Source organism: Drosophila guanche, unplaced genomic scaffold, assembly GCF_900245975.1.
Source record: "Drosophila guanche unplaced genomic scaffold, DGUA_6, whole genome shotgun sequence".
In the NCBI taxonomy this organism is placed as follows: Eukaryota; Metazoa; Arthropoda; class Insecta; order Diptera; family Drosophilidae; genus Drosophila; species Drosophila guanche.
The window spans coordinates 7,430,931-7,444,190 of record NW_022995747.1 but is presented as its reverse complement, the minus strand read 5'-3'; the positions used below and the strand labels follow the sequence as shown (position 1 = coordinate 7,444,190).

The 13,260-nt window shown below is 47.4% G+C and overlaps 3 protein-coding genes across 4 annotated transcripts; 1 reads left to right on the top strand and 2 right to left on the bottom strand.

Annotated features, from left to right (window-relative positions):
- Positions 1-51: 51 nt before the first annotated feature.
- On the bottom strand, positions 52-2,689 carry LOC117583168 (solute carrier family 25 member 44). Of its 2 annotated transcripts, none has more exons than XM_034271362.1 (4): positions 2,625-2,689; positions 1,267-2,186; positions 1,067-1,194; positions 52-991 (listed from the first exon to the last, which is right to left on the bottom strand). In XM_034271362.1, exons 2-4 carry the CDS (start codon positions 1,961-1,963, stop codon positions 800-802), a joined length of 1,017 nt encoding a protein of 338 aa, XP_034127253.1. In that variant the 5' UTR covers positions 1,964-2,186; positions 2,625-2,689; the 3' UTR covers positions 52-799. The 2 variants fall into 2 exon arrangements, with proteins under 2 accessions (XP_034127253.1, XP_034127254.1); XM_034271363.1 differs by lacking the exon at positions 2,625-2,689 and adding an exon at positions 2,586-2,605.
- A 1,720-nt stretch (positions 2,690-4,409) lies between these two features.
- Positions 4,410-13,244, top strand: LOC117583343 (ETV5-related protein Ets96B). Its single transcript, XM_034271605.1, has 7 exons — positions 4,410-4,485; positions 8,812-9,325; positions 9,398-9,571; positions 10,456-10,576; positions 10,748-10,794; positions 12,074-12,764; positions 12,822-13,244. Exons 1-7 carry the CDS (start codon positions 4,468-4,470, stop codon positions 13,204-13,206), a joined length of 1,950 nt encoding a protein of 649 aa, XP_034127496.1. The 5' UTR covers positions 4,410-4,467; the 3' UTR covers positions 13,207-13,244.
- On the bottom strand, positions 4,573-6,263 carry LOC117583341. The gene is made up of 2 exons (XM_034271603.1): positions 6,100-6,263; positions 4,573-6,039 (listed from the first exon to the last, which is right to left on the bottom strand). Exons 1-2 carry the CDS (start codon positions 6,167-6,169, stop codon positions 4,631-4,633), a joined length of 1,479 nt encoding a protein of 492 aa, XP_034127494.1. The 5' UTR covers positions 6,170-6,263; the 3' UTR covers positions 4,573-4,630.
- Positions 13,245-13,260: the final 16 nt, after the last annotated feature.

Genomic DNA, 13,260 nt, shown 5'->3' with positions numbered 1-13,260 from the left:
ATTATCCCAGGGAGATTGGATCTTCTGCCACATGGAGATCATGGATTTCAATTTACTATTCACAGTGCCAAAAATGTAACAATTCTTGGTTTGTACTTTATTACAATATATGTACGCAAAAACTAAAACTATTCATTCAGAGAACACACAGACATACGCGAATGCTTATCTATAGGTAGGTGTTTGTTTCCCCCAGGGGTTGTATTACCGGGGACCCTGTTTCGACATTAATTTCTAGTTTCGGCATGTCCAGTATACAATACAATATAATATATAATATAGTAATATGATTTTGGCGCAAACATTGCTGTGCTAAGTAGTGTAAATGTAAAAGTACAAGTAATTGGGTTACCATTGTAAACGGCATTATTATCAACATCATCATCAAAGTACAATTACAATTTCTACATATTTATATTTGTAATAAATTAGGCTTGTCCCCGATCTATCTGCCTCTACTTGTTAGGTATAAAATGACTAAAGATTATAACAATATAATGTACAGTTTAAGCTACAACACTTTTCGGGGGTATTTGAATATTAAATTGCATTATTTGAATATCCTAGGCGCGAGAAAATTGAAACATTCTACTAAAATTAATCATAGTGAATACATCCGATATCCGGTAACCGGTATACGGTGTCCACATTCTGCTATCGCTAGCTAATTTAACTAGTCAACCTGTGCTCTGCTCCTTTTATTGGTATTTACAAACGTAGTCGAATCTCCTCTGGTGGTTTTTCAGTACGTCGCGTAAATGCAAGTTTGAGTTGGTTTGAGGGTCTTGTGCGCAATTCATTACCATCGTATTTGATGCTTGTACTGCTCATCTACGGCAATTCGCTTGATGGTCTCGTAGCCAAGGATAATGCTGAAGGAGAAGGCCGCCGACTGCACCAGGCGGGCGGACAGGCCCTTGAAGAAGCAGTTCAGTTTCTCCTCACGCCACAGCTCGCGGAAAGCAAGGCTCATCGAGTCCAATCGATGCACCTAGACAGAGTGACGAAAACATTATGATACAGATAAGGTATTATATTTATAACTCGCGCGGTGGGGTGTACTCACCTGCAGACGGGCGCGCACTATGTCTAATGGATTTGTTAGTATTGTCGTTGTGAAGCCACCCAAACTGCCGGCCACGCATTGTATAAACAAGTGGGATACCCAATCGGGGCAGATGCGACAAAGTTCGTCTGGAATGAAGAGGCAATCCAAATTAAATTAATCTTATCTGGCTAATGGAAGAACTTTGCGGTCTGACTCACCCTGATATAGATGATAGAAGGCCCACCACATTGCCGAATTGGGTACATAAGCCATGAGGCTGGCCATATAGCCTCTGTAGAAGCCGCGCAGACCATCGCGACGCATTATCTCCCGCCCGATGTCCATAGAGATATGGAGGCGGCTACGGCCGGGCCATGATTTAATACCCAACGGATTGATATCCCCCTTGCCACCGGCATGCGCCGACATGCCGAGCACCATGGCATGCTGCGATATAACATCGAAAGGAACTATGATGGTCTGACCCACCAGCGAGGCGCATCCGCCTCCGGCTAAAGCTTTCACACGGTGTCCAGCACCCAGATCGGTGAGAACGTGTCTCACGCCTTCGTAGGTGCTGATGTAGAAGACGCCCGATACGATTTGCACCGACGATATCCAGAATCCTCGATATAGTCCGGGCACACCCTCGGATCGGTAGATTTTCATGGCACAGTCCACCATGCCCTTGTAGACATCGCTCTTGTGCTGCACCTGGAGCTGCGTCTTAATCACGGTCAGCGGGAACAGACAGCAGCGCACCGAGAACGAGCTCAGCATGGAGAGCGGAAAGAACTTGGTTTTGTTCATCATGTTCCACTCGATTGTGCGTATGTAGGGAGATCCGTCCACCCCACTGCTCGTACCAGCGGCTCCGCTGGACGCCACAGTGAGGTGTGTATTCGTTTCCGCCATGATGCTACCTGTCGGACACAGTGCGTCCGGAGTGATGCGCTTGCATGCGGGGCACGTATGTGAGTGATGCCGATGCGGATGTAACGCTTTCTTCTAGATGAAGAGCACTGTTCAGAGCATCTTCGGGCATTGACGGCGGGTGCATTCAACCAGCATGATGTTTATCATTCACTTAGTTTCCTGGGTATTCTCCCTTTGTTTCCGTTCTCGTGTGTGTGTGTATCTGTAAAGAACAAAACAACATCTCAGTGTTGACGCAACTCGAACGCATACGCACGAAAATCATTGCGAAGGCCTCAAGGTCGCGCCATGACAGATCGAATCTTATTTTGGGGTACACGCGGCCCCAACCTTTGCTCAGTCGCCAAGGCAAAGGATGATGTCCGGCCGGAGTTTTGCGTAATCCCAAGGGCTATCTTATCTTCCAGCACCATTCTCACATTTTTAATATTCGAGTTTTCATTATATAATGCGCAGACACAAGGCACCACCTGACTGAGTGGCCACCCAACGCCTCACACCGCCCCCACCTCCGACAAAACATTGTGCGTAAACAAAGTTTCAAGGTGGAGTTCTCTCCATGCCCTGCACTGCATCAAAAACCATTGGGGTGGGTGTTCACCTGTTCGGCACTTGGTTGTTGTTGTTGTTAGCTACTTACGCCTGTATGAATGGACTTGATTTGTACAATAATTGTATAATAAAACATAGTAAACAGTGTCCGCGTATTTATCGATAAAATCGTGAGGGCCTCGAAAATATACCGAAATATAATTTTTCATTTTCAAAAAATACCGTAAAATATACCGTGAATCTAAAAGCCTTTTCCTCAATTTTGATGTTCAGTTTAATAATACCATCTGGTTAGGACTCTCAGCTTTAAAAATGTAATTTTACTCAAATCATCATTAAATTCTACATAGGATTTGTTGATTTTATGATACATCTTTCCTTAATTGATTGCATAATAAGGTTAAAATTAAAAGGGTCAACCAAATAATAATATTTGTAAATCCCTTTAATCAACTGCTTTTAACATTTTCATATGTTTTGTATGTATCAATATTCTGGGATTTATTTTCAAAATCTCTATTAATATTTTTCAATGGATCTGTTTCAATACTAATAATGGGTTCCATAGCAGTTGATCCAATTGAAAAATTGGACCAACTATGGAATGTGGATCAATTGGAAATTCTCCAATATCAATGGGTCCCATCGCCATATCTGTAATATTTTTAATTGGATTAACTGCATCTACTGTAATTTAGGCAATTTTATGTTTGGGAAATGCTACAGAATTTTGTTACTATATGTTATATTTAAAAAATAAAAATACAATTGAGAATACAATTAGTAAATTAAATTTGGAGAATATTTTGCTGCTAACTTTTCGCAGCATGTTGCTGGTCCATACAAATTGTGTTGCCAACGGTAAAATACGTAAGTAGTGTTGGAATTCAACGTAAGTGGGGATGGAATAAAGACTCATTGTTGCGATGAAAATTCCGATGTTGCGAGAGATAAATATCCCTTTAAAAGAGAGAGAAAATTTCCTACGGAGAAGAGAGAACGTCCCTATATATTGAATATACTTTAAAAATTGAATTTAATGAAATCCATTAAATATACATAAAATATAGGTAAAATTCAATTAAATAAGGATCATGGAAAACAGGTTAATGCAACGAAAACATGCAAATTCCACCACATTGCCGAAGATACCATGAACTTATCACGCTACGCAGTACTGGCACACGCAACGTAAATCCAGCAGTCTGGCAGCGCCATGACCTTAGTTTAAGTGGTTGGCAATTCTGGAGATTAAGTTTCGCTTGAATTGAAAATTTGAACATGAAATTTGCATATTTGCGATTATAATCATTAAGATAGGCATTTATTAGAGAATTCTCTTGAAATTCTATTGAGAAAGGTTTTTGAAGTTACCTCTTTGATAAAGCAATTAATTAAACTAATGACTACCACAAGATTAGCAAGAAATGATTTAAAACTGTCTTAAACATTTATTTAATTTTAATTTGGTTTTCAAACTAATTAACGCCCACGCAGACCCACTATTGGCCACCGTTCCTAGGAGCATTTGAACCAATGAGCAGCCTCTGGGGGCGTTCTGCACCTGCGCAGAGCACAATCCACAGCATCCTGGCGCATCCAACCCCATTACACAGACACCCCCTAAGCCTAAGCACAGCCTGAGCCTGGTCGAATCCTGTAACGGCGTCACCACGGCAGTTATCACGGATACTCGAGAACGTCTGCACGATGACAACGGAATGCGTGCCGATCAGCAGCGACAAGTGAAAGCCATCGAGTGCTGAATAATTGAATGTTATTGATGTGCAGAAACAAAGCGGAACGGGATCCTATTAGTGAACATTTTTACCCGCAGCCAGCGCAAGCAGCGCCATCAAGTTCAAGAGTGTGGGTCCGGTGTCCGTGAGTGAGTGTGTGAAGTCGAGCGTGCCATCTGCACTTTCCACTAAATGGATACCGCCAAATTGGTAAGATTATGTAATCCATTCAGACAATCGAGCGCCTGAGCCAGTCCAATGTATCAATTAGTCTGCTTAAAGCTTTTATTTCTGTTGAATCTGACATAAATTAAGGGGTTAATACATGGGATGGGACCCCCCCATGTGGGGGAACTCAGCCGTAGCTCAAGGTGTAGCCCATGTTCTCCATGAGGGTTTCCTTGATGGCCGGCTGCAGGGCGCGCTGCATGTAGGTGGTCAGCAGACCGCGCACTCCCATGGAGAAGAGCTTCTCCAGCTCGTGGGACATGGCCTCGCCCACCAGCTCATCACGATCCCCGCTGTGTCCGCCGCCACCGCCACTCGCACTGAAGATGTCCGCAAAGGCTCTGGCATCTGGTTCCACCATCTGCTGCAGTTGCTCATCCTCAAAGTGGAGCACATCCTCGTTGAAGCTCATTTGATCCACGAAGTTCTCCGTGGCTCCGTTATCTGCAAAGCGCCGACGACGACGTCGCCGCCTGTTGAACTTCCGCCGGTAGAAATTGTCCCCGTTGACATCCACAAACTCCGACGAGTCCTGGCCACGGCTATCGCTGCCCAACTCCAGGCTCTTGTCCCGCTGCGTGGTCTGATCCAGCCTGATGTCGTAGTCCGGCTTGTGGTACTTGCCCCACCTCTGGGGCTGCGGTCGCGTCGTGCCCATGATGACATGCGGCTCGCCCAACTCCACCTGGGGAGCGGTGCCCGCGCCGTAGCCGAATCTCCGCTTCGAGTTCTGTCGCAGCCGAATGCCAGTCGGTCCCTGGCAGCCGTGTGCAAAGACTGAGATGAATCCTGGCTCCGCAAAGTGAGAATCCGTGCGCACGGAGGAGGCGCTCAATCTCCTGGACTGCTCATACGTGTGAGGCAGCGCGCCTGAGCCCGCTGGCTCCATGCCCAGTGGCACAGTGCGGAACTCGATGCCCGCATGCCGCAAGCGGAGTATCATGTGGCAGCGTCCACCCATGGGCTGCATCACAACCTTGCCGCTGAGCGTGAGATCCGGGAAGATTAGCCGCGTGTCCAGTGTGGAGTTTTCCGTGCTGAACTTGCACTTGTCGATCTCCACCCAACGTGCGGCGGACTTTGCCGGCGGCACACGCACCTTCAGATCCTCAACATCCACTCGGGATATGTCCAGCTTGTGCGGCTGTCGGTGCTCATGGTGCTGTTGGTATTGCTGCTGCTGCTGCTGCTGCTGCTGCTGGTGTCCAGAGAGCAGTTCCTCCAGCTCCAACGCAGCGGTGGAGTCCGCAAACGGATAGGGGCGCCCATTCCTATGCAGCAGCTTGGCATGGTAGCCACGCCCCGAATTGTAGCTGCCACCCGCATTGTAGAAATCATCCTCGGGATCACTGTGCTGGCCATAGAAGCTGTGGTACAGCTGGTAGGGACTCTGCGCCGGCGGCTGCCACATGGATCGCGAGCGAGTCCGATCGGTGGAGCTCTTGGTCTGAATGCTGCGTCGTCGCATGTTCTCCAGGGCGCTCTCCAAGCGATTCGAGCAGCGATGCGGCACCTGGTACGGTTGGCACAGAGCCACTGGAAGGAAAGCCAGAGGTATTATAGCTGCTCGAGGGAGAGCAAAGACTGATTACTTACCCTGGATCACGGCGCAGATCAGCAGCAGAGTGCACAGCCAAAGATAGTCCCGGCTACTGTGTTCTGACATGTCGCTGAACTGAACATGGAGCAGGTAATTCTGAGGCACTCTAGCGGCTGTTTTGGGGTATGGAAAGCTGAGAAGAAACACCTCCGTACTGGGCCAGAGCTCAAACGAAAATGCAAAAGGCAAAGCAGGCGAAGCGAACAAACCGAGAAACTTGCTCGGTCGCGCTTCCATTGCCACAGCCACAGCCTAAAGCACCCACAAGAAGAGCGAAGACAGCAAAGACTTTGGAGACGACCGTGTCACTGCCTCCTCATGTGCAGTGAAAGTGTTTTCCACGACAAGCACAAGCACAAGCCCAAGCCCAAGCCCCAGGTGGAACCAGAGGCAGAGCCAGCGGTACAGCCAGCGACAGAGTTGGAGTCGGAACGCACCTCAGCGTGGAAACAAAAGACACCAAAAAAGCAAGCAGAGAAAAAAAATACGTAAAAAGAAAAGCATTGTCTCCTGTCGGCCTCTTGTGCCCTTCTGTGCGCTGCCTCCTCTGGTCTCGTGTGGCGGCTGCTGCAAAGTAGATCAACCTCACAGGTACACAGGTACACAGACACACACCCACAGAGGCACTGTCAAATTCAAAGTAAATACAGCCAAAGTTTCGTAATGTCAGTTGCGGGCGCGCATGCGTCGTAATCTTTTGCAACAACCCACCCACCCTCGTACCTTGCTCTTTGTTTGCCAGAGTTCAAAGTTGATTCATCGAACGGACGCGAACGATTGTCAGTCAGTCACCGGCAGCCAACGTTTGTTTTTCCCAACTGCAATCGTAATTGGCATCAATTGCGCATACAAATTAGGGCCTAATGGTAGGGCCCTGAAGTACACTCTAAGAGTATGCAAAGGGTATACGGTATATGTATCTCTTTCAGCTGCAGAGCCACTAAAGTGTGATTGGAACTAAACTATTCGAATTTGAAGTACTATTTGTTATTGAGCACCTTTCGGAGATATTTATAATGGCTATATTTTGATATTACAAAGATAACATTCGATATTTAACGATCAATCTTCGAAAAGATTTCAGGAAACAATTTCATTAAGAATTCAATTTTAAAGAAATTTCCATAACATTCTTTTAAGTGTTTCCTTCTTTTTTAACTGCAAAAATCTGGGAGTAAGCTAGGAAATGCTTCATCATAGAACACCTAATGATAGATTATGAGCCAAAGGGCATTCCGTAGTCGTACCAACGCTTTCGCCTCTAAGCCCTTGTTGCAGCTGCGCACGCGTGGCAGGTGACAACGCTTCGCTGGCTTCCTCTGCCCCCCCCGCTAAATCTGTGCACCTCCGTGTGCGCCATGTGCTCGTGACAGTTACACTAAATAATTGTGGTAATAATTTGATTTGACAAATTGTTTGCTTGCACTTAGCGAGCGCAGGCAAACGACATATTTTGCAATTTATCAAAAATTGGTAGCTGCAGGAAAGCGGAAGCAAAACTGTTTAGCGATTGCCAAATGTAATCTGCTTCAAGTTGAATGTACACACAACATTGAAGATTTACATAACCCACGGCTGGGAGGAGGAGAAAGCTGAGCATTCTGCATTTCTTCTTCTGAATGTTACAAAGAGCGCGGTGCGGTGCCGCTTTCTGCGTTTCGAAGAGTATCTATCTGGAGCAGGGCTGGCACTGATGCTTCTATTGGTGATAGAGCCCAACCGGCAATGATTACGGGCATGTAATTAGGGGTAACTATCGTACAAATGATTCTCGAATGCGACGGTGCACATCGCATCGCATCGTTTGGTGTTCCAGTTTGCAAATGTCAAGTGAGGGATACGAAATGCACTTTGGGATGTAGGTCGCCAGCAGATTGTTCAAAAAAAACAAACACTTGGAGATGGTCTTGCCACATTTACTGTATTTCCGGTGTAACTTTATTTTATGAATAATAATGATTTGTGATTCATTCATTGTTGCATTGAGATATGATTAGACTAGGGATAGGAATTTTCAAACAATTTTCCCCCCATAAGAAAAAGAAAAGTGAAATTCCCCGCAATCTTTAATGAGGGGAGAGAGCGAGAGTGTGACCAAAAAGAAAGGTTAACCTCAACGCGGAGCTCATTAAATGTAAAAGTGTCAATAAACCAGCAGTTGGAGGAAATGGAGTTGGTGTGCCACTGCCACCATATGAGTACTCATATGAGTACTTTGAGGTGTTTGTGTGTCCAGTTGGTGCGAATTCTAGTTGTGCGCTGACAATGGCTCATTACTTAATGGGCACGACCACGGGTCCGAGGCAAGAACAACGACAATTGACACCCAGAAGCAAAAGCAGAAGCAGAAGCTGTTAAACTAATTGCCACAAGTTCCATTCACTTGACTATGTCAATGTGACGGACTGAGACTGTGGTTGGGGCTGGTACTGGCTACTGGGACTGGGCTTTGTTGTTTCCATTGTTTCCTGCAACCTGTTAGCAGCGGGTATCACTAACGCACTCAGCAGGTGGCTTTAAGGCGCCCCCTTAAAGGTCTGAATGGTCGATGCCCTTCAGGTCGTCGCACCGAAATGCTACCCCAAAAACAGAGATTTACAAATTGACAACTAATTTGAAGAAAACGCGAAAATCGAACCCCCAAAGTAACGCCCCGAAACTCATGAGTAATTTCCTGCTGCGTCTGGTTTCATTTCCTTATTCCACAGAGCGACTACAGCCAGGAGGCCAAGACGCACTTGGAGCAGCTCCAGCAGACGCTCACGCACTTGGATCATCACTCGCTTTCCCATTCGCACCCGCATCCGCATTCGCATCATCATCATCCCCATCATCATCATCATCATCCTCACTTGGCGCTCTATCATGGGGCACCGAATACATCCACGTTAACCACAGACTCGGTGGTTTCCTGTGTCAGTTCAACGTTGCCGGCCGTGGCCAAGGCCATATCCTCATCGTCGTCTTCCTCCAGTTGCGGCCACCTGGAGTCGGAGCACAAGAAATGTCACAGCAATGACCTGGATGCCGGCCACACTCTGATGGAGGCCATCTGCATTGGCCAGAAGTCAACAGCAACATCGCCGGCCCTAGCGGCCCTAGCCGGAAGCTTGACGCCGCCGCCGCCGCCGCCGCCACCGGCATCGATTGCAACGTCCGCTCTGATGAATGCCACCGCGGCCTCAAGCAGCTCAAACGGAGGTGCTGCCTCCCTGTGCAATGGTCCGTAGTGATCCTCTCTACTCTCCCATAACCATCTGCTTTAACGGATAATCTCTTATCCTTCCTCTGCAGATCTCACACGCGAGTCGGCCTGGTATGCGCATCATCATCATCACCATCACCACCACCATCACCAGCAATTGGCCGATGAGCTGGTCATGTATGCAACGCCCACGCCCACGCCGGCTATTGGCAAATTCGGTCTGGACACATCCACCGAGGGTTACTTGAACGCAAGGTACAATGGTAAGCGTCCGTCCACATCCACTCTCCACTCTCCACTCTCCGCTCTTCTCCTCCATCCACACGTTCATGCCCGGATGCAGCATACCCCTTCCCCCTCCCCTGTATGAACTGTATCTGTGTCTACTTTCTGTTTGTTTTTGCTATTTACACGTCGTCCCCCACCCATCCTTGTTTATTAATTTTCCATTATGAGTCAGGGGGGAGTTTGGGGGATGAGAAATCATTCCATGGGAATGCTGTGGGGCAGGCGTTTCCGATAGCTTGGAGTGGGATTGGCCTTTAGGCTTTGTTTTAACTTGCTTTGTTTTGTTAAGTTTTTTATTAAGAAAACATAACTGACGATGGCGCGTGCCGCGTACCTAAATATAGTAAATATATTTACAGATTCGGGATCAGCATGAGAAGGTATTTGAGGGGGTAACGAAATAGAACCCAAAAGGGGGAAACAAATTTAGAACTTAAGCAAGCCTTTGCCATCTACTAAACCATTTAGAAACAATTGTAAGCAATTTATTTTCTATTTGTTAAATTTCCCGAATGATTTTTACGATTTAAACACGAACCGAATTTATGTTTTGCTTAAGTATAAAGTACATACTCGTACTTCCCTTCTTTTTGTTGTTATCTAATCTTAGACCTGTCTTGCCATTCGATTATGGGCAAGTCAAGTGCATTTGACAAGCGCTCGATTTGTGCTCTCAAAGGCATCCCGGTGCGAGCGTTAATATGAAATATTATCTAACAAAAGCTAAAGGTTCCCTCGATTAAGTAGTGGGAGTACGAGTATGGGTAGCGTCTCTAACATTTATAAATCGGCAAGCAACCGCAAAAAATGTGTAATTTTATTTTGTGTTCGCTTTTTCTTCTTGGGTGAATCTCTGCAGTGAATGTCAAAGGCGTGCGCCATGAAAGAACATCAACTTTCTTCGATATACCCGCTGTGACGCACCCACACACCCATCCGCACCCGCATCCGCACTCACATCCGCATCCATATTGCTACAGGTAAGTGGGGATGTGGCGCTGCCGCTGCCGTTGGATTATTGAATCTCATGCTGACAAGACAAGTCAACTTTAAGTCAATCAGCAATTTTCTGGGCAGTTTCCTCTGCTATAAAATATACTATATTTATGTATACATTTCTCAATATTCTTCTTGATTTATGCTCTTGCCAGATTTCCATCATCGCCACCCGCGGGCATTCTGAAAAAGAGCGACGAAGGTAAGTCCCCCAATAACTCCGCGTTGATCGAAATGAAAAATGAAAAATGAAAAGAAAATTATTAAAGCCATTCATTCTTTCGTTCGTTCCTTCATCATTTATTCAAATTATCCGTGAGCCGTGGGGCTCCATGCCTTATCAGTTTTGCATGCCAATAACTCAATTTGTTGGGCCAAGATTATGGCTTGGTGGGTTTCGTTTCACTTACGGGGAATTACTGGTTGCCTCGTTGCGCTATTTTTTCGTTTTTACTGGATATTTTCTCAAATAAAATGAAAGATATTGCGCGCATAATTTACAATAACAATATTCGCCGGTGTTAGTAACCGCTAATCCAATTGGCGGTTCCAGAGTCGGAGGCACGAGCTTTGAAATTCAATTTCGAGAGCAACGCCACGCACTGCGATATAGTAGTTGGCCTGCGGTGGATGAGGATGAGGCAGCTATGCCATGGGGTGGCAGCATCTGTCAAACAAGCAACTCAATCACAGGCAGCCGCTGAGTGGTTCGATGGGTAGAGAGTCAGACTGGGGTACGTGGTACTCACACCCACTCCCATTGGGTGTGGGGCAGTTGCCCTTTTGGGCCGCACAGCCAACAGGTTTGCATTTCCATCAGCAGCGTCGCATCGCATCGCGTCGGTGGTATCGCTGTTGTTATCGACAATGATGTTTTTACTTGTCGACACTTGCTCATGGATTATGCAGAGGTATCTTCTGAATTTTTAATGCGCCCAGCGCCCGAGTCGCGCCCAGGGGGAGTGAAATGTGATGGAAAGACCTGGGAATGGTGGCTAATGAAAAGGGCAGGCCCCGTGGCAGCAGTGTGGGTTCGAGTGGGTTGGGTGCACAGCCAGCACAGAGAGGTTTGTTTTCCTGTTAAATTGCAGCATATTGAGCATTTTGCAGTGCCCGACTCCAGAGGGTGGGCTGTTTAAATAATTAATTGGCTGCTAAATACCTTGGCCATTTAGGTACAAAGCAGCACCAGGAACAACAGAACGAGCCAAGGGAGCTCGTTAAGAACTAGACGAAGTGTGGAATACCCTGAAGATGGTTGGAGATATATGACAAGACTTATGTGTAGCAAATGTAGCTAAAGGACACACATTAAGTGGGGAAATTCATAAACATTCTGAACATTCAATCTGTATTGCTCAACCTGTAATGCTCTTTTGTGGGGAAGAGTATCCTGATTAGTGCCCCCTTCCCTTGATGTCTCGACATTGTTTAAACGTGCATGAAAGCGGCTTTTCAACTCTTCTCCGGATCCCTTCTAGAAACGGCCAGCGCTGCCGCCGTCGCTGCTGCTGCCGTCTATTGCAACGATGTCTCCTCTGGCCAGCACTTTCAGCCCAACACAAAAATCGAGCACGCCGACTCCACCACGACAGCGGCACAGCAACAGCAGCAGCAGCAACAACAGCAGCAACAGCAGCAACAGCAGCAGGAGCATCAGCATCAGCAACAACAATTACAACATGCTGCACTGCATCCGCACCATCATCATCATCATGGACACCACCACCAGCAGGCGGAGCAGCAGGCACTGACCCACCTGACGCCACTGCATGCAGCCTCAGCCTTCAAGTTCAGCCACACGGCTGTCATCTCCAGCTCGGCTGTCTATGGCACACCCGCGCACTATGTCCACCAGCAGCAGACGCAATCCCAGTCGCACGCCGCCATCTATAGAGATCTCTCCCCCAACTCAGCGGCGGCGGTGAGTGATGGAGACCTCAAGTATGATGGCAGTCCGTACAATGCCACCATATCCTCCACCTATCCCGCGGCTCTGCGGCCCAGCGTTGTCGATTCGACCACGTCCAGCGATGCGGAGCTGCGCCTGGATCAGTTCTATGCCAGCAATGGCATCTCCACGAGCAGCAGTGGCCAGCCCATAAGCCAGCGGCGTGGCTCGCTGCAACTGTGGCAATTCCTGGTAGCCCTTCTGGATGAACCCAACACCAGGTGAGAGGCTAGACCAAGAATCTCCTACTCTATTACAATCCTTTTGTGCATTTGCAGTGCCAGTTGCATAGCGTGGACTGGCCGGGGCATGGAGTTCAAGCTGATCGAACCAGAGGAAGTCGCTCGACGCTGGGGCCTCCAGAAGAATCGTCCGGCCATGAACTACGACAAGTTGTCCCGCAGTCTTCGCTACTACTACGAGAAGGGCATAATGCAGAAGGTGAACGGGGAGCGCTATGTCTACCGCTTCGTCTGTGATCCAGATGCACTCTTCAACATGGCCTATGGCCATCTCACGGCAGGCGGAACCGGCAAGATCGATCAGCACCAGTTGACTTTGTCGCTGGCCAAGACGCCGCCAGCTCCCACCGATGCACAAACGCAATCTCCTCGCGTGCCAAAGTCGGATTATTATGATACGGCCGGCTTGCATAAGTATTAGTATTCGTATAAGTATTAGTGGCTGCAAGTGGTGTGTGGGCGTGGCCGGGTCTCT

Excerpts from the sequence above, each read along its gene's own strand:
- LOC117583168 (XM_034271362.1), bottom strand. The coding sequence starts at position 1,963 with ATGGCGGAAACGAATACACACCTCACTGTGGCGTCCAGCGGAGCCGCT. Across the intron at positions 1,195-1,266 it reads CTTCTATCATCTATATCAGG|ACGAACTTTGTCGCATCTGC; the intron begins GTGAGTCAGACC and ends TCTTCATTCCAG. Across the intron at positions 992-1,066 it reads TAGTGCGCGCCCGTCTGCAG|GTGCATCGATTGGACTCGAT; the intron begins GTGAGTACACCC and ends CACTCTGTCTAG.
- LOC117583343 (XM_034271605.1), top strand. Across the intron at positions 9,572-10,455 it reads CTTGAACGCAAGGTACAATG|TGAATGTCAAAGGCGTGCGC; the intron begins GTAAGCGTCCGT and ends GAATCTCTGCAG. Across the intron at positions 10,795-12,073 it reads TCTGAAAAAGAGCGACGAAG|AAACGGCCAGCGCTGCCGCC; the intron begins GTAAGTCCCCCA and ends GATCCCTTCTAG.
- LOC117583341 (XM_034271603.1), bottom strand. The coding sequence starts at position 6,169 with ATGTCAGAACACAGTAGCCGGGACTATCTTTGGCTGTGCACTCTGCTG. Across the intron at positions 6,040-6,099 it reads GATCTGCGCCGTGATCCAGG|TGGCTCTGTGCCAACCGTAC; the intron begins GTAAGTAATCAG and ends CTTTCCTTCCAG.